This window comes from Arachis stenosperma, chromosome 4 (assembly GCF_014773155.1).
Source record: "Arachis stenosperma cultivar V10309 chromosome 4, arast.V10309.gnm1.PFL2, whole genome shotgun sequence".
In the NCBI taxonomy this organism is placed as follows: Eukaryota; Viridiplantae; Streptophyta; class Magnoliopsida; order Fabales; family Fabaceae; genus Arachis; species Arachis stenosperma.
In genome coordinates this window covers 665,837-689,389 of record NC_080380.1, presented here as the reverse complement: position 1 = coordinate 689,389, position 23,553 = coordinate 665,837, and the positions used below count along the sequence as shown (strand labels likewise).

Sequence of the window (23,553 nt, the reverse complement as noted above, 5' to 3'; positions counted from 1 at the left end):
CAGCAACTTTTGTATTTTGTGATTAGTACTTAACCATCAAAAGAAAAGTAAGTGATCTCTCACCATTAGATGTAATCTCACACCATTAAAAATACTATTAATGACTAATTAATGATTACAAAATACAAAAGTTGTTGATCCCCTAGCACTCCTCTATTTACAAAAGGTGAATGGCATTTATGATCTGTTACGGTTCTATGAATTACGACTTGCATCTTCCTTTGAAGTTCAAGTAAAAACCTAGTTAACGGGTTAGTTTTTTTTCACTAGAAAAATCAATAGAATCATTGCGTTATCAATGAGCAAGATGGCTATTGAAGCCAACTGCACATGAAAAACAATGCTATGAATCGTGGTGGTGGTTACATATGAATAAATTCAGTTCAACGATCAACAGCTGCTAAAGTTGAAAATATCATAGCTAAAATCTTAAATTATATACATATATGCTGGATGGAAAACATTCTATCGTAAATCAACCACAAGAAGCCGCATCTTCTCTGAGTCTATCACTCATAGACAACCTTCAAAGGAACTCAACTGGGTGGTGAAGGGAATTCTGTACAGTTCTACCGATCCTAATGGCCTCTTATTATCCTGAACAGTTGCAAGTGATTTGAATAATGATAATCTTGACGAAAGTTTAAAACATAATTATATAATAATGAATAACGGGACAAACCACTATCTTGGCCCCCTGGCCCCCGAAAAATTATAATTTTGACAGAATAACCCCTCAATAAGAAAAGGCACGTGTCCTCCTCCCAAAGATCACGAATGCCTTTCTTTTATTCAAGGACTATTTTGTCGAAAAAAATATTTCCAGTACCCTCAACTTATGAAGAATGCTTTATAACTTGCCTTCCCAATCGAGTCAACTCAGGTTCTTCCAGTAGCATAGCTTGGAGTGGCTTCATGTCGATTCCTTTATCACCAGAGCTGCAATAATCACAAGGTATGTAATTTCTGTCATTAATGAAATAGTAGCAGTTATAAGTTGTATGTGCAAACATGCGAGTTTTGGGAAAGTTAAGTGATCCGTTGAATATCCTCGCTATCTAGTCATTTTTGCACAAACATTAATTCTTGGTGATTTCTAATTCCAGTAATAGGTATTAGGACCAAATTGAGGCTTAAGTATAGTTCATATTTATCATGGAAATGTTGAAAATGCATTGTAAATTTCAAGGCACCCTTGTACCAAGTAAATTCAGCCACTGATTTCGAATACTCGGCATAAATGAGCAACAGAATGAAAATGCATGGAAATGAAAACCAACCACACATAATTGTTATGGTCAGGTCCATAAGTTTCCCTCTTAAATGGGAATCCATCAAATCTACCCCAAACTTCCCTACTGAGTATTAATCTAACGAATTTTCGCAAGCTTTAGAAACATGCCAACAAAAGTTCAGTTACATAGCATAGAATCAAGAACTAAAGCTTACCCAAAAACACGATCCACCGAAAGTAGCCTGTGGTGAAGTTTGTAATCATTGCCAACATATGTGACAATTAGGCTACCTGCATCTGGGTGGGGCCAGCTTCTTGAGGTGGGGAATCTCAATACAAATGTACCTGGTTCTTGAAGTCCTGTGGGACCTTGAAGCGAAGCTTCTGCTTCCTCCTTAGTTATGAATCCTTCTATCCACTTAGGTGATGTAGAATTCCAGATAGGGTTTATCCGCTCCTTTGAAATTATGTAAGCCACAGGGTACAACCAGCACCATAACTTCTCAAAGTTTTCTTGGGCTAAATACTCTTGACATCCAGCAATAACTCTTAGAAGCTCTAGGTCCTGCAACAATTATAAAATTTCTTAGAAAAAGTAAAAACAAAAAATGACCGCTAATAACTCATATCTCTTTCTAATTTTTCAGTGCACAGAACTGGAAAGGCCTAGCTCTACCATAAGATATTAGCCCAATATGGCAATAATTTTCAATAAAGAGGATAATGCAAAAACCTAGAATACTTGGACATATATTATTTATAGGATTTCACGGTTTTGGAACCAAAATGTGAAAAACTGATGACATGCCCCCATAATGCCAATTACATATCTTTGCTGCACAAAAGATTTACAAACGAAAGCAACAATTGGAGAGAAAGTTAATATGGTTTAAAGCAGCAAGAAGTATGACAAAACAATGACAGCAACATTCCTTCATAGTAATTTAAGTATAATAATCTATACATATTTTATGAAAATTCTTATTGCTTCTGCAAGAGCTCAAATATCATGCATATGCTTATTTTGGTTTTAGAATTTCGAAAATAGATTTAGGTTTTCATTTACGGGAGTGGATCCTTTCAATTTTTTATCCTCGATTGTTTGGTAAAGTATGATCTTTTACCATCCAATATCTTCTCTTATATGTTTTCTCTTGGTCCCACTTAAAGAATGTAAGATGAAAGATCACACTTAACCAAACAATTGAGAAAAAAAATTGAGAGGATCCATTCCCTTCATTTACCATTCGTATTCATAGTTTGCTTCATGAATTCCTTGAAACAGAAATATCATCTAAAATAGTTGAAAGTAAACAGCAGCAACATGTTATCACAACTGTAAGTGATTTCATGGGCAGTAACAAAAGAAACGACCTGATGTGAGAGAGATCGCGAACTGCAAGAAGCAATCTTCATGAATTGCTCTTCAATCTCATATACTGCACTCTCCCAAGGAACGTGGTTGTTGTTTGGAGACATCACCTTCCAAAGATTAGTTCCATCTTCCACCAATTTTTTGGCAATTAATATTTGATTTCTGATTTACAGATCAAGCAAGTAGTTAAAAAGGAATAGGCATGATAAATTACAATAAAGACAAGCGATTATGTTGAATAATACTAGAAGAAAATTGGTACACTTTGTTTAGAAAGTCAAAATACATGGATAGAAGAATGCCGGAATACAATCTGTTAGGAAAGAAAGATCAATTTTAATAGAGTGAGCTGAGTAAAGAATCTACAAGAGTCTAGAAGCTGTTAAGGCAATTATACAATTGCCAGGTAGGATAGATTCCCTAACAGCCCCTAACTAAAGTATGTAAGGACTTCTCTACCCTCTTCAACTAGTGTGCTGAACACTCTTTTCTCACTTGTGTATATAAGTACTGGTTCAGTACTCTCTCTCCCTCTCCCTCCCTCTTTCACCTTTCTCTTCTTTGAATTCTCAAACTCTATTATGGTATCAAGAGCTTCTGATTGCAAAAGCATCGATTCTCCTCCATCGCCTCTGCTAATGAATCCGCCAACACCGACTGATCCTCCTCATCTGCCTCTGTGTCCTCTTCCCAATCGTTCTCTCCGACTTGGTGATCGAAACTTTCTCTGGCGCAGCCAAATTCTCTCTGCGATCAAGAGCAATCGTCTCTTCAGCCTCATCGATCGGTTTGCTATTCAGCCTCTTAAGATGCTCTCCACAATGAAATCTCAAGTGCATACGAATTTCACACTAGTGGTTAATTGCAAATTTTCATGGCAAGCGTGGGAGAAGCTCCTACTTTGCGTCAGAAACAAGAGCGCACGTCCAGCAACTCAAAGCTGAGTTAAGGTAAGGGGTACTAATGCAATTATATAACACTACATCAATAATAACCTTACCCATGGTGTGAACATCCTGAATAAAGTGACACATGATGGGCCAACTCTGAAATTTCTTTCTTTGAGGCCAAGGATGCAATCTCCTTAAGCATCAGCGATCTCTCAGCCAAGCCAGCCAAGCAGTACTTAAAAACAGTCATGTCAGATATTGGATATCTTCTACTTGCCACATTATTTGAAGGTGAATTTCTCTCCCCTATACTCTCTGAATCAGACAGAGTCTCATATGCCTCGTAGTTAGCAGGTGTGCCATACAAGCCAGTTGTAAGCCCATTCTCAACCTAATTCACAGTAAATTTGCCGTGATATTCAATAATTAGTAAAAGGAAAATCACATTAAGAAAAGAGCTATTTAAGATAAATCTCACACACGATTTTAAGACAACTATCCAAAAGAGACAATTTAAGACAAATATCCTAAAGAGATAATTAAAAGAAAAATCACCTAAACTTCCTAGTGTCTATTTTTCAATAACTTTTTTTTTTTTCAATGAAGTTGTATCAGTATAAACCAAATTTAGAAGCACATTTAGGTCATTTTTCAAAATGTTTTGGAGAATAAGAGAATATATAGATTGTTTCAAAAATGTTTTGGAGGATAAGAGAATATATAGCTTGTTGTCAACGGAAAAAAATATTATAATAATAATAAATAAAAAATTATTAGATAGAGATAAGGATAAACAACCAAAATCGCACCAGATTTTTGGAAACGCTGACAAAAATAACCCTCATTTTTTAAAACGACAAAAATGTCCTTAAAATATTATAAAACGCAACAAAAATAACCAAAAATAATATCATTTTTTTATAAGTAGCAAACGACTTTTGTATTTGACAAACCGCTTATGCATTTGATCCAAATTTGTAGGAATATTTGAATAACTATTGAGAAAGTATACACACAAAAAATCGGATAATAATTCGATTTCTAGAAAAAAAAAATATTTTTTAAAAGTGTTATTGGTCATTTATAAAAAAGAATCGCAAAAAAATCTACTTAGAATAAAATTATCAAATTTAAAGGATAAAATGGTCTCGCTTTTCTAATCATACTTGCAAAAAGCCGCATCAAAATCCAATTTCTAAAGCACTTTTTGAGAATATATATTTAACGTTGGATATTTTGTTGCGTTTCAAAATCTTTTGAGGACATTTTTGTCCTTAACAAAAGTGAGATTTTTTTATAAGCATCTTCGAAAATTGGGTATGAATTTTGTAGTTTACACTAGAAATAACTTAAAATTGGTTTGGGTAAACCAGCAAAATTGCACCCGAAATATCTTGATGCTGACAAAAATGTTACCGAATTTTGTTATCGATAAAAATATCCTCAAATAATTTGAAAACGTGCCAAAAATGCTCAACCGCAATTAGAAACCTACTCCGTTAACAGAAAATCGTGACGTGACTCATTTGTTAATGTCAGAGTTTCACATGTCATATATGAAACTCCGTTTGCCACATCACTGTTTTCCTTTAACGATGTTTTAATTCACGAGTGTGTATTTTTGTCACATTTTTAAATAATTTAAGGATATTTTTGTCGATAACAAAATTGGAGGCATTTTTGTCAGCGACAAAATAATTTGGTTGATTGTTGGTTATGAATTAATTTTAACTTAAAATTGTCCTAATTAAAAATTGGTCCAAAACAATTTTCTTGATTATCAAGCAACATTTATCCAAAATCTAGGCCCATTGCACACAGATGTTTGGTTTTTAGAGGTCGCTAAATAGGCTTAGATTGACAAAGGAAACAGACAAGCCACCTGATTAGTAGTCCGGGCATGAGAATTACATTCCTCGTCAGGTTGCTCTACGTTGGTGTCAGCCTTCACTGATACAGATATCTTGTCATGTCCAAATCTGAATCGCTTCGTTAATGGATTAGATTTTGCCTCACAAACAGGATGCTGATGTTCAAAGGATGCATCATCCATTCCTGAAGATTGCATTAAATTATGCTTAGCAAGACCAGGTGACCTTTTCCACACCAGGGTAGACAATCGGGTATTACGACTCCTGGAGATGCATCGAATTGGACGGGAGAGTGCCTCAAAAAAAGGATAATTTCCTAATTTTGGAACACAGAATTTGATGAGGAACAACCTGTTATCACACTTGGATGAAAGCTGGCAAATGGAAACATAGTTAGTGATGGTGCCAAACTGCCAAAGAATATCAGAACTTAATTGGAGAGTCATGTATGACACCTTGAATTTGAGTCAACATATTCTTATATTTCATGGCATTGTAATTGATGTCAACAAGGCAAGTACAATCACATTAATCTCTCTAACATATACCATCTTTTTAGTTCAGGATATGATCAAATTAAATATTTTAATTCAGAACTGTTTCAAATGCACAACAGTTTAGAGGAGAGAAGAAGGGGGGGGGGGGGGGGGGGGGATCAAACTGTTAACCAAAGGAATGACAACATATGCGAATTATGAAATCACATGGCATGACACCTTGAAGACTGCCTCACAGTGTAGCACAACACCATTTTCCGATAAAACAATGTGGCAGCTCAAATACAATGTACAGAAGTATCTTTTAATAGTAGACAGTAGTGTGTTCAGCAATGGGATTTCTCATTAATGTTTTACAGGAATTTGTCCATGTTACTTTGTTGTATGAGTCAGGTGCCCGTGTATGTCAGTTGCAACAGGAAAAATAAAGGCATCATTTTAGGTGATAGCAACTAGCATAAGTATGAATGATAGTCCCATTGATGAAAATATTGGGTATTTTCCTCTCGAAATAAAATTTGCTTCTCATGTAATTATCAAATGGAATATTGGGCAAGAGCTGGAAAATGTACAGAAGGGATAGCATAAGCCAAGATTGTATGTGGTGATATCTTTACCTGAGATATCTTCAGCTTAAAAGATGCACGGCCCAGTAAAAGTTTACTCGGTCTTTCATAAGAAGGAAATTCAATTCCATCATAGCTAGCCAAAATGGGTGCTTCTTCATCAATTGTATTCTCCACTGGTGCCCGCGTGTCAGCATACAAAAGTGAAGCATAAACCTGCTAACATCATCAACAAAGGATAATGTTAATACCAAAAAGCGTCCCTCTCTTCTAAGTGAAGAGCACTAACTTGTTCAGCATTAACACCAGCACACAAACCTCATTCTCCTTATCAACAGGTTGGCCAAAAACATCTAATAGTACAACGTCCAAAGAGAAGTTCCTACGACAAGATGCCTGTACCAAAATAAAGAAAGGCAAAATTGTTTCCAAAGTTTCAACGAAAAAAAATAGCAATTAATTTGTTCCATACTAGACAGGTTCATTATCAGGAAAGAAAAAATGTAAATATTAACAGTTGAAGTTTCAAGATTAACATTATGCATGCTAGTGGCTTGCAATAAATAATGCAGTCAATCTACATGACCAGATAGCTGTACAAAAATGGCAAACATTTGTTTTATCTCATTGGGAAAATGTTGTGCTATTATACATATGCACGAGATTTTCACCAAAACCAAAACTAGTAAATATTAATCGTCTCTTAGTAACCTAGAATAACTATGAGACAAATGTTCACTTTTGACTAATCAAGTTAACACTCATGAACTCAAGCTTATGCTAGATACAACAACTACTAACCTTTTCATAATAACTAAGGTTAGCCACATGGATTAAATGATGCCGTATTACTTTGTCATAAATCATATATATGTAACCTCTGATAATAATTTCTTCCAAGGTTTTCTTGGGTCACTCTCTGCGTCCAGCTACCAAACTCTTATCTGATCCACATTCCTAATAGGAGCCTCAACAGGTTTTCTTCAAACATTTTCATACCACTCTAAACTTTTGCTAGGTATCAATAAAGATCACATGTCACTAAACTTTGCTAGGTATGAATAAGATCACATGTTGTTGACTAGATCAAATCAAAATCAAATTCCTAATTCCTTTCATGAATCTTTTATGTAAATAGAATTAATTATAAATCTTTTCCTTTTTTAGTTTAGCTTAATTTTAGGGATTTTATGATTAGAAATCTTTCTTTTATTTTAGGCTAGTATTTTTCCCTTCTTTCCTATTTTCTAGTTATTTCTATTTCTGTAATTCCTCTATAAAGAGGCTGATTCCCTGTATATTTGATAATATAACATATTCAAACACTTCAACTTGGTATCAGAGCAAGATCTCTGCACTGTGCCTCTGATTTATAGCTATGGCTGACAGTTCCTCAGTCATTAATCTTGAACAGAAGGAGAACACTATTCCTACTCCATCAGATTTCAAATCTGAGCAACGGGTACTAGTTAGTGGTGACTCCCATTCAGTTCAGATCACCACATTTCGACTCAATGGGTTGAACTATCTTAGGTGGTCTCAATAAGTTCAGATGTATATCAGTGGAAGAGGGAAGATTGGATATCTCACCGGTGAGCAAAGCCAACCTAACATCACTGACCCGCAATATAATGTGTGGGATACCGAAAATTCTATGGTGATGACATGGCTGGTGAACTCAATGGAGGAGGATATCAGCAGTAACTACATGTACTATACCACTGCCAAAGAATTGTAGGATAATGTCAAGGAGATGTACTCTGATCTTGGGAATAAATCCCAGATTTATGAACTTACTCTAAAAGCTAGAGAAATTCAACAAGGAAGTGACAATGTCACCAAATATTTCCAAATATTTCCACACATTGAAGTGGGTGTGGCAGGATCTTGACCACTTCAATAACTACAAGTAGAATTCAGCCGCTGATGCCAAACACCACCAACAAACAGTGGAAGAAGGGAGGATATTCCAGTTTCTTGCAGGCCTTAACGTGGAGCTAGATGAAGTTCGTGGCAGAATTATTGGAAGAGCGATCCTATCCTCCATTGGAGAAGTATTTGCTGAAGTTAGAAGAGAGGAAACTCGTAGAGCTGTGATGATGGGAAAAGGCAAGATTGAACAGATTTCTTTGGAGTCTAATGCACTCTTAGTGGCACTTGCTACACTTAAAAGTTCATCAAATCAGAAGCATCCCTCCAATCTTTGGTGTGACCACTGCAATAAACCTCGTCACACCCGAGAAACCTATTGGAAGATTCATGAAAAACCAACACATCTTAAAGACAGCAAACCTGGTCCCAAAATACGCTCTACCCCAACTGCTCATGAGGCTGAAAAATCATCATTGAGTAAGGAACAGGTTGAGCAGCTCATAAGGCTGTTAAATTCCAGTTGTGTCTAGTACTCCTAGTGGTTCTTTGGCTCAAACAGGTAATTTTAGTATTCCTATGTTCCTTAACTGCACTTCAAACTTAAATGCACCATGGATTGTCGATTCAGGTGCATCTGACCATATGACCAGTCTCTCCCCTTTATTTAAAACTTATTCTCCTTGCTTTGAAAATGAGAAAATTAGAGTTGCTGATGGTAGTTTTTCATCTATTGCCGGAAAAGGTACAATTAAACTGTCCAAAAATATTGACCTAAGAAATGTTCTACATGTACCAAAAGCTTTCTTGTAATCTTCTCTCTATTAGTAAAATCTACAATGATTCCAATTGTGTTGTGACATTCTTTGACACTCATGGTATTTTTCAGGACCTGACCTCGGGGAAGATGATTGGCAGTGCTAAGATGATGGATGGGCTTTATCATTTTGAGGATATCTCGGAGGATACAATAGCTCAAGGATTTAGTGGTATAAGTTCTATGTCAAATAATGCTCTGGCACAATAGACTAGGACACCCTAGTTTTCCATATCTCAAAACATTTGTTTCCAAGTTTGTTTAAGAATATTGATTCTTCCTTACTTAAATGTGAAAGTTGTATTCGTTCAAAGAGCCATAGAGCTCCTTATTACTCTCAAACTTATCATGCATCTAAACCTTTCCACTTGATTCATAGTGATGTATGGGGTCCATCGAAAATAACAACTCAATTCAGTATTTTTCAACAATGGTAGAAACACAATTTGACACAAAAATTTTAATAGTAAGAAGTGATAATGGCACTGAATACTTTAATAAAAATATTGGTGAATTTCTTCAAAAAAAAGGTATTCAACATCAATCTACATGTCCCAATACACTCCAACAAAATGGCATTGCTGAAAGGAAGAATAAACATCTTGAAGTAGCACGTGCCATTATGTTTGAGGGTAATGTTCCAAAGTATTTATGGGGAGATGCTGTCCTAACAACAGCCTATCTCATAAATCGAATGCCCACACGACGTTAAATTACTGCACACCATTGGATACTTTCAAAAAGAATTTTTCAGCATGTAGGTTGCATTCTGACTTACCTTTAAAAGTTTTTGGTTGCACTATGTTTTTACATACACCTTCATATCGAAGTAAACTTGATCCAAGGGCAGAAAAATGCATTTTTATTGGCTATTTTTCAAGTCAAAAGGGTTATAAATGTTTCAATCCACACACCAAGAAATTTCATGTGAGCATGGATGTTTTTTGGAACATGAAATATTTTTTCAGAAAAATTCTCTTCAGGGAGAAAGTCTAAGGGAAGAAATTTTTTTGTATGAACGTTTACCCATTCCTATCTTACATATTAAAGATGCAACTTTCACTAATCAAGTAAATTCTGAAACAATTGCAAAACAAGATTTGGAAACCAATTCTGAAATTGTGCCAGAATTAGTTGGAATCCAAACAGGAAAAAAAATACCACAATCAGAAAAGGAACTTCGGTGTTATGTTCGGAAATATCCCAAGACTAGAGACCAACCTATCATCTCTGCACCAACCCAATCTGAAAACCCGGAAGACAGCCCAACTGTAGTACTTCAGGAACTTCCAGGTAAATCTGAAATTGTCACTTCTAATAATAACTTGCCAATAGCCCTTAGGGAAGAAACCAGAACCTGCACCAAAAAAGTACTCAAAACCAGCACCAACCATCCTATTTCTAATTATGTCTCTTACCAAAATCTCTCTCAAAAACATCGAACTTTTACTTCTAAAATTACAAATCTGTTTGAGCCTAGGAACATAGAGGAAGTACTAGATGATCCCAACTGAAAATTAGCAGTGATGGAAGAGTGGCATGCACTCAAGAAGAATGAAACTTGGGAGATTGTAGATCTGCCACAGAATACAAAATTGGTTGGCTGCAGGTGGGTTTTTACCATCAAGTGCAATGCTGATGGAAGCATAGAGGGGTATAAGGCTAGGTTAGTAGCTAGGGGATATACACAAACCTATGGCGTAGACTATCGAGAGACTTTTGCTCCAGTTGCCAAATTCAGCTCTATGCGGATTCTCTTATCTCTTGCTGCAAATTACAATTGGCCTTTACATCAATTGGATATAAAGAATGCTTTCCTGAATGGGGAGCTAGAGAAAGAGGTGTTCATGAAACTTCCACCTGGATTTGAGACTGAACTAGGGAGGAATAAAGTGTGCAAACTAAAGAAATCTTTCTATGGATTGAAACAATCCCCAAGAGCCTGGTTTGAACGACTTGGAATGGTGGTGAAAGAACTTAGTTATACTCAGCCAAGCTGACCATACACTTTTCTATAAACATTCAGCAGCTAATAAAACTGTCATCTTAATTGTATATGTGGATGACATTATTCCGACAGGTGATGATTTTTTGGAGCTAAAAGACTTGAAGGAAAAGCTTGTCAAAGCATTTGAAATCAAAGAACTTGGCTCATTAAAATACTTCCTTGGAATTGAATTTGCAAGGTCTAAGGAAGGCATTTTTATGAACTAACGAAAGTACATCCTAGATCTTTTAAAAGAGACGGGATTACTTGGTTGTAAACCTGCTGAAACACCTATAGAGCTTAACCTGAAATCGAAGCCAGCTGAACCAGAAAATGTAATGGACAAAAGGAGATATCAGCGGTTGGTAGGGAGGCTAATCTATTTATCCCATACACGCCCGGATATAGCCTTTGCTGTGAGCATGGTAAGCCAATTTATGCATTCACCTGGTCAAGAACACATGGATACTGTCTTTAAAATCTTAAGGTACTTGAAAAGGTCGTCTGGGAAAGGGTTACTCTACTAAAAGCATGGACATCTTCAAGTAGAAGCTTATACAAATGCGGATTGGGCTGGGAATGTCATGGATAGAAGGTCAACATCTGGGTATTGTACTTTTGTTGGTGGAAACTTGGTTAGTTGGAGGAGTAAAAAACAGAGTGTTGTGGCACGAAGTAGTGCAGAAGCTGGGTTTAGAGCAGTGGCTCATGGAATATGTGAAGCACTATGGGTAGAGAAAATCCTACAAGAACTAGAAGTTTCCATTTCTCTACCAATGAGGTTGTATTGTGACAACAAATCTGCAATTTCCATTTCTCATAATCCAATGTTGCATGATAGAACTAAACATGTTGAAGTTGACAAGCATTTTATCAGGGAAAAGATTGAAAGAGGACAGATATGCATCTCATATATTCCAATCGCGGAACAATTAGCAGATGTTCTAACTAAAGGATTACCCAAGAAGACTTTTGATAGCATAATAAGCAAGCTGTCAATGAATGATATCTTCAAGCCAGCTTGAGGAAGAGTGTTGACTAGATCAAATCAAAATCAAATTCCTAATTCTTTTCATGAATCTTTTATGTAAATAGTATTAATTATAAATCTTTTCCTTTTTTAGTTTAGCTTAATTTTAGGGATTTTATGATTAGAAATCTTTCTTTTATTTTAGGTTAGTATTTTTCCCTTCTTTCCTATTTTCTAGTTATTTCTATTTCTATAATTCCTCTATAAAGAGGCTTATTCCTTGTACATTTGATAATATAACATATTCAAACACTTCAACTCATGTCATTTGACATTTTTCTCCCCATGAATGATCCCACATTTATGCATGTTTTTGGGATCCAATTTGAATTTTTGGTAACATAAATTTGTCACAACTCAGCAAACTTGCCCACGTAGTGTTTGATACTCATCATTATGTTCAATTTTAAAGTTTCTCCCTCCTGCCCCCCCCCCCCCCCTCTCTTCTTTTTCTTTTGGAGCCAAATAAAAAACAAACAAGGAACAATGCTAAAACCAGTACCTGCACCTAGGGAAAAACAAACACACACAGAATTGAATGGGATGAATTAATATGATTACACCCTAAACTGTATATTATTGAATAAACTAGTGCAGAAAATGAAAAGGAAAACAAGGAACAATGGGCTGAGATTTGGAAGCCAGCCTCTCTCGCAAGTCTATTTTGTTTCCTTCTAACTGAATTCCTACCCTCTCCAATTCCTAGCTCCTCAAATACTCTCCTCCTACTCTCTCTCTCTTGATCCTGACGGTATCATGCTTTCTCACCTCCTTTCGCACTGCCCTCCTTGTGCCAGGTGGCAAGTTAGTTACAACAGTCTCTCTTCTTTCACTCTTTCCCTTCTTACCCTTAAGCCTACTTCTTCTTGTGTAATGAAAAGGCAGTGGATTAATCTTCTCTTGTCAGCTATTATTTCCTCCCTCACTTGGTTCCTCTACTGCTCTAAGGTGTGTGAAATATTCATATGACTATTTTATGAATTTTATGACATGAACATTTAGGTAGTGTTTGTTTTCAAGTACTGAGACAGAGACTGAGAGACTGAGACTCAGTATCGTGTTTGTTAGTTCAGAGACTGGTACTAAAATTTCTGTCTCTGTCTCCAAAATTTCAGTATTTCAGTACCTCCAAAAAGTAGGGACACAGGGGACTGAAATTTTTAGAGATGAAAACTGAAACTTTAATAACATTTTATACCTAAAATACTTTCATTTCAATTAATTAATTCCAATTTTACCCTTTGTGCAAATTAAATTAGAGTTTCATTCTTGTTTCAACTTCTGTCTCCCATTTTGCACCAAACAGAATACTGAGGTTTATTTAAATCCCTGTTTCTTAGTCTCTGTCTCTCAGTCTCAGTCTTTCTGTCTCTGTCTCTCCACCAAACGCTACCTTATGGTTAGGCCACCCATGATAGTTCTAAGGATATTGTTGGAAATAGAATTGACAACCTAGAAACTAGGATCAATATTGTAATTTGAGATCCCATATTAAGACAATTGTAAGCATCTTTCAAAAGACACATAAATAATGCAAGTGATATTCAAACTGAAAATATCATGCTCCCACAGGAGCATTCTTCTTATGATTCAAAACATTCAGCAGATAGATTAACAAAGTGCCTTGAACAAAACATATTCCATACCTTGCCACCAACAATGCTCCAAACACCATCACTTTCTTCTTCAATCTCAGAGGCAGATGACTCATCAATAGATAACTTTAGAGGAGGATCCTGGCATCAAACATTAGAGTTGTCAGGAAAGGAACAACTTATGTTTTATGCCTAATTCAGATACTCAGAGATATGGAAATTACAAAACTGAAATGAAATTATAGTGCCATTTCAAGGAACAAAATTATAATTACCCAATCACCTTCATATGGTGATCTTTAATAGATGAAACAGAAGGGAAAACTTGAAAATTGTACACATAACCGTGTGAAATATTTCCATCTCCACCAATATTTGCCAAAACTATTTTCCTCAAATCATTTGAACTGGGTTCCTTATTTGATGACAGCGGTTTTTCTCCAACAATCTCTCCATTAATCTGTAGTTTCATGTGATTAGGGCAAACCTGTAATGACACAGATAGCTGCATCATATATGTGGAATCGTGGCCCCGGGGGGGGGGGGGGGGGGGGGGGGGGTGTGGAGTTAAAGAGAAAAAGAGAGACAGTGGAAAAGGATTAGTGTCTCAAAAGTAAAAGCAAGAAAAATGCCTTGTTATTTGCTAACTATTATGTGCTTTAAGGGAAGGTTTATCGTTGAGGAAATTGCAAGTCTTTTCTTTTTGTTCAACTTTGTTTACTTCTTGTTTTAATTAAATAAAGTAAACACACAACATCGAATGCAAATTGGTCAATGTCTTAACAATAATAAAATATAAGTAAAGGCAGGTCATAGTTATAGCTCAGTGATGAAAAGGCTATACACCGAAGAAACATGCAATATATTGGACACAACACAATCCTCAAGTAATCATAGAAGATACCTCACATCCAATGTGAACCCAATTTTGCAATGGAAACTCAAAATCTACAGTTGCATATGCAACTTCCGTCAAGGAATTGATATTGCCAGTATCAGGAGCTTCTTCATGTAAGAGAAGAAGCGGTAGAAGATTAATTCTCTTGTGATCATTTATAACAAGGAAAGGAGCACTTTCAGAAACATCAGAGCAAACCTGCATACCAATTAGTTCATTGAACTTCAGCTTGAAGCCTTGAATTATCTAACTGAAAACTTAGAACATACACCACAATGGTAACCAAAAAGAAAAGAATCACTACTGTTAGACAAAAGCACTGGACTTGAAAGTTTTCAACCTCAGAGTTAAGTGTTCAGGTAACAGCACCAATAGTGATTTACTCTTACCTCTCCAAGACACAATATTAACGTAGCACAGTAAAATATATTCAAACCCTTATATGTACATCATATATAACAATATCAAATTGCAAAGGTCTATTCTAAATTCCGAAAAAATACACACAGGGCAAGAGGTTTGTGGTCAGAGTTTGAAGTAGAACTGGGAGCAGAAAATTGAACTCAGAATGGGAATCGGAGATCAATTCGCAATCCACACAAATATAGCAGGGGAATACATCAAGAAAACACCAATGATGTAAATACATAAAATATAGAGAAACCACACATTAATCTAGCACATTAATTGTCAAAACAATTTAAATGTGCAGTGACAGTGAAATATGCAAGTTAAAAATTTTGCAACTTTCTTATGCTTGTGTGATTCATACAAGAAAATTGTAACAGAATATATCATATTACATTCGCAACTACTGGCCAAGGAAAACAAGGTCACCACGGTAATGATACAATTTCAAGCTAAATATCATTAAATTAAAGTAACTAATCAATAATGTTTTAAGAGCTAACTTAACCCTCCTTCATATCAGGAAAAAACCAACCAATGACACAAACAACAATTCTAAAAGAACAATGCCATAACCAGAAGCGATGAAATTTTTGCCATTCTTACGAGAGAAAAAAGGCCAAAAAAAAAAAAAGAAGCACATACCTGCTGAATAATGGTAGCAGGAAATGTAGTTGAGTTGGCCAAATAAACCCAAAAGCAGAGAGAAAAAGTTCCATCCTTCACTTCAATTTCAGCTCTTAAATCCTTCAGCAGAGAGTACCCTGCATTCCCTATTGCATCCGTGAACATAATTTCTTCTTTTTTTGTTTTTGCTCTCTATAAAACTTTGGTCTCTCAAGCGTAGCCTAATTGATTGACAAATTGTTAATGAAACTGAAGTCAATGAAGATGCATTAATCAAATTTAATTGATTGTACAAAAGAAACCCAAGGTAGAAGCATTCTTTCGTAGTCACAGAGAAATTTAGCATTGTATTCTGTAATTGAGTATTTGAAGCTCCATACCAAGTAAGAAACATACTGAATTTATTCTGAATCATTTATGTTGGTCTCACCTCATATTCTTCATGGTTTGGTACAGAATTAAAGAGACAAAATGTATTTGATGTTCTATGATCATCTTAATTCATAGAGGGAAAAAAAAAACAACTGAATTGGAAGCTTATCTCAAGCTTAGTTTTGACTTTATCATGCATGTTGTGAATCCGACCGTGGCTACAAACTTGCATTAATTATTTATATATATATATATATATATATATATATATATATATATATATATATATATATATAAAGAAAAGAAAGTATCTACACTATGTGACCTTATACCTTTTTAGAAGTTGCAGTTCTTTCGAAGTTGGAGTAACTGGACTAGCTTGTATCTGAGTTTTTCCTTCTCCATCTGTTTGTACAATTGAAAAAAGCATGACTGTTGGCACATATTATGTTGATACCCTACCATCTAAATTGAGTTGCTTCATATGATTGTAGATATTATACAACAATTGCAGCCATATGACACAGCATGTATACTATGAAGGCAAAATCCAATCTTAAAGTGTACCACTTCAATAACTAACAAAATTTTGGTTAAATTATTACTTTACTTGGCTTATGATGAAAATAATCAAACAGCTTTAGACTAATAAAGACCCTACTAAATTAACTGGTCAAGAACATTTGTATCCCAGGACAACTCTTTTGTTCAACGGAAAATATCATAATTTAATCTTTCAATTTTGTCAAGTCATTGTGAAAAGAAAAGTACACCATTGGCAAGCAAGTTCTCACCCATGCAGCGTTGCCATCAATGGAACTCTCTGTATCCAAACTGTTCATATTATCATCATAAACTTAGTTATCCATGGGAAACTCATAGAATGACCAACTTATTGACTAGTCTTCTAGATAAGGGATAAAATTAGAGTTCAATCCCACTAAAGAGTGTCTGATTTCCCCTCCATCACCCCAAAACATAAACAAGTTAAAAAATAAATTAAAATTTTTTTGTTGTTGCCAAAATTTATATAGAAAGGAAACAGATTACCAAACCTATGATAGCTCACTTTCAGTTCTAAGCTCTGCAGTATCAATGTGGCCATTTCCAATTGACATTGCAAGCCCATCAAACACTTTCAATTTCTTGATCAAACCTTGATCATAAATATTCGAATTATCTAGGTACACAAACAGCTTTCTCTTTCACTAGATACGCATTAAATACTCACTCTCCAAGTAAGGAACACAGAAAAGTAAATAGAAAAGGAAGCAATAAGGAAGATGTAATTCTTTGTACTAGTATTATCAGTGATGTGTTTCTTACAAGGGAAAAGAAATAGAGCCAATTGGGTCTCAATTGCTCAAGTAAGTAGGGAGAAAAGAAACCGAAGTATTGAAGAAAAATAAGAGGGATAGGGCGACCATTCACATCAACTAAACACACCCTTCCTGATACCTTATTCTCCTATTAATACCATCAACCTATTACAAAATCATCATGTCCTGGGTGGGATCCTCAAATCCTAGCACTGTGGCGGATCTCCTTGATTTCAACTTCTTTCTCCACGTGTCCACCAATAGACAATAGTCCAATACTAACGGGCATTTTCAGCTCCTGAGTTACAGAGAGGTGTGACGCTATCCAATTGAGAATAGCCTTGAGTAATTACACTTCACATACATATCACAATGATATTCTAAGTTTATCATATTTATAATCCAATGATACTCTTACGTCTAATTTGACATACGGTTAACTTGCATATCTTACTTATTGGTTTTTAACACAATAAAAAAAAATCAGAACACAGAACATAACAACTCAACAATTATATGAAAATTAAAAAAAGGAACAAAAGAACAAAACTATCCTCATACATTAGCACCAAAACTAATTTCAGTTCTCAAACAATTGATTCAGCGCAAAATTAGCTTCTTAAGAGAATAAAATTAAGTAAACTAAAATGAGGTGAAGAGAGAAGGACAAACCCTAACGAAGGCATGGTTGCAGTGGAGAGCGAGGAATGAGGACAGCGTGGAGGGCTGGAGGCAGCGGAAGTGAGGACGACGTGACGGCGACTACAAGGACGTACGAGACAGGGGCGCTGTGTTGACGGCGTCTTGGCAGAGTCACAGGGAGAGCGGGTGAGAGGAGAGCGTCCGAATGAGTGAGTGAGTGAGTGAGTGAGTGAGAGGATGAAGACGGAGGAGAAGGCAGAGACTGATTGAGAAGACGAGTTACCAAATTGCAACGGAGAGGAATAACAATGGACTTAAAGCAAGGATTTTAAAACGAAACATTCGACGGTTTTGACTTTTAAACCGAACCGGAATCAGTGGGTTATTAGTTATTACTTATTACTGGTAATCAAAATGATACAATGAGAAAGATATAAGAGCCCGTTTGGGAAGTAGCAGAAGCTACTTTTTTTTACTTTTGGATTATGAAAAGTCATAATTTATGTGTTTGGCATTATATTAAAAAAAGCTTTTAATTTTTCGAAAAGTTAATTTGCAGTTTTTTAAAAAAATAGAAATATATGACTTCTTGTTTCTCAAGAAGTCATTACTTAAAAAAAATTAATTTTAAAACAAAAAGAAACTACTTTTCTTCTTGACTCTATAAAAAATACTGACCCTTTATCACCATTTTCACACAAAGTCTGTTAGAAGCACTGACCTTCCACCATCATTCTCACGCAATGTTATAAGTCTCACCATTTTTAAGTAATGAAACATGTGATGGAAGTATTGATTCTCCACCACATTTTCAGACAATATTACATCTAAACAACTTACTGCATATATTCCTTCTACATATTTTTTTTTATCATTTTATCACTACTTTTATTATTAAATTTGTATTCAAGTGTGGTATGAAATTTCATATGTAATTTTATAGCTTATTATTATTTTCATAGTTAATTATAACAAGTTCTTGACCTCAATAAAGGAGAAGAGAGTTCTAATAGGAGTAAAAATAAAAAATAAAAAATAGCAATAAAATATACATTGACACACATTTTATATTTATTTTTTATTTTCACCTACCATATCATACACAATATTAGTGATTAGGTTATGTAAAATCAACATTCAATATTGTAAAGTATTTGTTATCATCGTTATTTTAATATTCATTCTCTTTTGTAAAAAAAAAAAATATCTTTTGAGTTATTTATCCAAACGCTACAACTTTAAAATAAGTACTTTTATAACTAAAAATCCAAACACAAAATAACTTATTTATAAGCTGCTATTAATAAAAGTCCTTATGTTTTAAGCTCTTTTTCCAAAAGAACTTATTTAAGTTATTTACCAAATTGAGCCTAAGACTTGTGAAGTTGTGTTTAAGTGAAGTTGAGAATTGATTATTATTAAATAATAATTTAGTTAAATTTATTAATTATTTAACGATTTACATATTATATACAAGTAAGTTTTTACCATCTAAGTATATTCTCTTTATGAGAGTATTTTTTAAAAAAATACTTCCAATTATCATTTAATAGAAAAAAAATTTTGTAATACCTACTAAATATTTTTTTAATGCAAATTTTTTGTTTGAGTTTTTTATTGCATAATTTAGTCTATTTTTGAAATATATCTAATGACATAATTTTTTTTAAAAAAATACTTCCAATTATCATTTAATAGAAAAAAAATTTTGTAATACCTACTAAATATTTTTTTAATGCAAATTTTTTGTTTGAGTTTTTTATTGCATAATTTAGTCTATTTTTGAAATATATCTAATGACATAATTTTTTTCTCTAAAATTTCTGTTATGTTTAGAATTTCATTGATTTTTTTTTCATTATGAGAATTCCAATAAATAATGAATTTATTATAAAAAATTTGTTTTTTTTTGTTAAATGGTCTATTCTTTTTTTTTATCATTTTTTAAAAAATCAACAAATTAGGTGAATAATTCTTTTTTTTTCATCATTTTGACATGTATAAAAAAAATAACATATCATTTCGTATGATATTTTTAAATTGAGTGTTTTTTATATATCGTAACGGTTGCTTCCATCTTCTAAATTAAAAAAAAAAATTATTATAAAAAATTTGTTTGATACTAATATCTTTTTATGTTTGGTTTCTATTGATTTTTTTTAAATTCTTATCCTTCATTATAAAAAGATAAGAAGTATTATTTTTTAAAAATATTGATGACACATTATCTTAAATAATTTTTAATTTTTTTTATTTATTTTTTTAGATTTTAATTAATTTTTTTATATTTTTTAATAAAATTTAATAAATAATTAAATATTTAGAGATAGGATAGTGTTTTTATATTTTTAAAAATTTTGCACTAAAAACATAGCAAAAAGTAAAACTTTTTCACAAAAAAAAAAAACACGAAGGAAATAAAAACTTTGTCCAAGAAACGTGGCCCAAAAAGTGTAGCCCAAAGAGTAAAGCAACACACCCCTGAAGGATTCCATTAACGCTCAAGCACGCCTGGCAGAAGCTTCCTGCGCCCGGCAGCCCAACTTCACGCCCAGCGACCCAATTTCACACCCAGCGGCCCACACACCATGCCTCGTGTATACATCCTCCTCCAAGTGTGATTTTAGACCTTTTGCCTAAATTTCTTCTCATCTAATCCAGCTTAAGTTTAATTACAACTCATGGATTCAATAATTAAAGCCCAAAACTTAACTATCCACATTATCAGAAGCTTTAATCACATCCAGAAAATTTGATACTCTAGAAAATTAATTATTGATTCTGTAGAAGCATAAGAGATTTAATTGTTTATATTTAAATTTTCGTTTTGAATTTAAAATTGAAGTTTGTAGTTTATCTTTCTTTTCTAAAAATAATATTAGGATAGCTATCTTATCTTTCTCTTTTACGGATAAGATTAGTTTAGTTTTGAATTTGAATTCTATAATTTAGGTTATAAATAAGTGAGCATAGTTTATAGAAAAGAGCATCAAGTCTTCGAATTACTACTTTTTTTTCTTGTTTTTCTTACTTTTTATGGGTAATTAATTCTCTATCAAAAAGGTTAGGAGTTTTATTTATATTTTCTATAGATAATTAATTTATGTTTATTTTATTTAAAATTTTGCATTGATCTATTTCATATTTCATAATTGAGTTATTCGTTCTTCATTCGAATTAGTGGATCGAAAGATAAGCTAATTCTTCTTGGATTCTTTTATTATAACTGAAAAATTTGATACTTGAATCAAAGTTTGAAAATTATTTCATATGACTATTTGAATTCGGTTAAGAATAGTGGTTCAATTAGTGTTCAACACATACATGATTTTTAATTACTCTAATTTTGAATAAGTGACATTCGGATTAGAACAACTTTTGAAAATTATGTTTTCTTTTAAGATTTAACTGGACAGGACTAATTTGAATACGTGACATATAATTCGACCTAAGGACTACTTTTACATCTTTTTTGAATATAAAATAAGTTTTTGTGCTTAATCTCTTGATTAATTAATTGACGCATAATTAATGCTTGAGAAATTGAGGAGTCAAGGAATTGGAAATCAGTTACTAAAGGTTTTATCGTGAAAGATCTTTGCAAACTTTAAGATAAATAAACAAGATTGATTTTCCTAAGAACATAAGTATTTTCAAAATCCTTGAATCTCATCATCACAGTCTTCTCTCAATTCATCATTCAAGTTCATTATCTGTGGCATCCAAACATTCAGCATTCAAGATTCTCAAGGCTCCCATCAATATACTCTCTTGCCCTTTTCGATAATCAATCAGGTTTTATTACTCTAATTAGACTTTTTAATTGAAAATTTGCTTGTTCAATCATTTAATTCTCGTGAAAAAGATATCCACTCACCGTGGTATTACTTGTGCGATCAGGTGCAGTTGCTGGCATCCGTGAGCATTAATTTTCACTCATCAGATATCTTTTTTCTCCGTTGTTATTATTTCTGAAATTCTTTCAACATCAAATTTGTGTTTTTCAATTTCACCGCTTTCTTTATTTTTTAAATCTTTCTTTTTAATAACAAAGGATAAGGATGTTCGATTTAAATAGCACAAACACGTAAGAAATAAAAAATACTAAAGAGTTGAGTAATAGAAGTTCGAAATTCTGATAAAATAGACTTCCTAGAGCAAATGAATTCATTATATTTAATAATATTATTTTGTTGTATCCAAACAAATACAAATTCAATCCATTTTTATGAAAAAAATGTGACTAATTAACTAACCTCCAAAATCACTTGCTAAAAATAATAATTTATTGTTGCATCTAAATATATAGATGTTTACTAATCTAATTAATATGAAACTTGGTAAGACAAAGGGGTTAAATAACTGAAAAATAATATTAGTAAAAAATATTTTTAAAAGCTAAATTTACGTGTTGAATTTTTTTCTTGTCCTCATAATTCAAAAAGTTTTTTTATTATTGTCAAAGAAATAAAATAAAAGATAAGGTAGAGCTATGACAGTTATTATATGGGATCTATCCAATGCTAAATGCAAAGGTATATAATAGATCAATATGAATATAATGCCTAATTGTTGCTGATTGTTTTTTCTCAGTCTTTTCTTGCATAATTCGAACTTGAAGAAGGAAGAGATAAGAGAGTCCTTTGAAAAATGTGCTCCGAAATCCATAATAAAGTCCGACCACAATGACTGAATTCATTATTTTCATGCATAAATATATTAGATTATCCAGTAAAAAAAATAAAAAATCATGGCAAATTTTTATTTTTTATTATCTATTGCAATCTCCAATTTATTATCTAATTTTCAATCCATATATTTGTATAATAATTTTTCAACCTTCCATTTTTCTATAAAAAAATAGGAAGAGATAGATTGAAAATGACTTCCCTTATCTCAGGATCTAAAATGAGTGGAATATAATGAAATAGAGCCACTTTGAGATTCCCTATGAAATGAGGCATGAAACGGAGCCATTTCAAAGAGTTCCATGAGTTACGAAGAAAGTTTCGAGCTCGTATTGGTCATCAGGTTGACAACAGGAATTGAACTCTATGAGATCAAATTTTTCATTTCAGGTTGACTAGTCGTAAGTTCGAATACTACTTGGGGAGGTTTAGTTATGCGAAATGAAAGACTTAAATTCGCTTTGACCGTTAAAAGTAGGTAATACGTTTCTTCTATCTTTTATTTGTCTCTATTGCATCATATCTTATTTGAGAATCACCGTCAATACTTCAGTGTAGGTTCGGAATACTTTCTTGTTCTATAGTTTGGAGCTATTTAAACTAACTAATTGAAAATTTTTCGATATCCTAGTATTAGCAATAGCAAGTGTATCTTTGATGCAGTCATCAATTCTTTCGAAAGGCTACAATTACTGTGAGCAAACATATTAATGACGAGGAAGACATTTTTGCTATACTACAAATACTTTATTTAATTTGCTATTCTGCAAAAACTTGACTGAAGAAGAATTTATGAAAGATAAAAATATGCAAATTAAAAGTTAAAGCTTAGTACATACTTTTTTTTTAGAAATAACCACTATTTACA

At 33.5% G+C, this 23,553-nt stretch overlaps 1 protein-coding gene and 1 pseudogene across 2 annotated transcripts; both read right to left on the bottom strand.

Annotated features, from left to right (window-relative positions):
- Nucleotides 1-119: 119 nt before the first annotated feature.
- Nucleotides 120-18,281, bottom strand: LOC130974291 (SH2 domain-containing protein A-like). 2 transcript variants are annotated; one of them, XM_057899096.1, is made up of 14 exons: nt 18,028-18,281; nt 16,369-16,441; nt 15,683-15,885; nt 14,636-14,827; nt 14,015-14,218; nt 13,783-13,872; nt 6,752-6,829; nt 6,485-6,652; nt 5,382-5,744; nt 3,610-3,890; nt 2,609-2,771; nt 1,450-1,799; nt 862-939; nt 120-597 (listed from the first exon to the last, which is right to left on the bottom strand). In XM_057899096.1, exons 3-14 carry the CDS (start codon nt 15,827-15,829, stop codon nt 579-581), a joined length of 2,133 nt encoding a protein of 710 aa, XP_057755079.1. In that variant the 5' UTR covers nt 15,830-15,885; nt 16,369-16,441; nt 18,028-18,281; the 3' UTR covers nt 120-578. The 2 variants fall into 2 exon arrangements, with proteins under 2 accessions (XP_057755079.1, XP_057755080.1); XM_057899097.1 differs by having other exon boundaries at nt 121-597; nt 6,485-6,649.
- A 3,655-nt stretch (nt 18,282-21,936) lies between these two features.
- On the bottom strand, nt 21,937-22,732 carry LOC130973884 (uncharacterized mitochondrial protein AtMg00370-like; annotated as a pseudogene).
- Between the last annotated feature and the right edge of the window lie 821 nt (nt 22,733-23,553).

Bases quoted from the DNA above. Each gene is read 5' to 3' on its own strand.
- LOC130974291 (XM_057899096.1), bottom strand. From the start codon at position 15,829: ATGTTCACGGATGCAATAGGGAATGCAGGGTACTCTCTGCTGAAGGAT. The intron at 6,830-13,782 runs GTATGGAATATG...ATTTTGGTACAG, and splicing joins GGAGCATTGTTGGTGGCAAG to GCATCTTGTCGTAGGAACTT. The intron at 940-1,449 runs GTAAGCTTTAGT...TGATTATTGCAG, and splicing joins TCGGTGGATCGTGTTTTTGG to CTCTGGTGATAAAGGAATCG.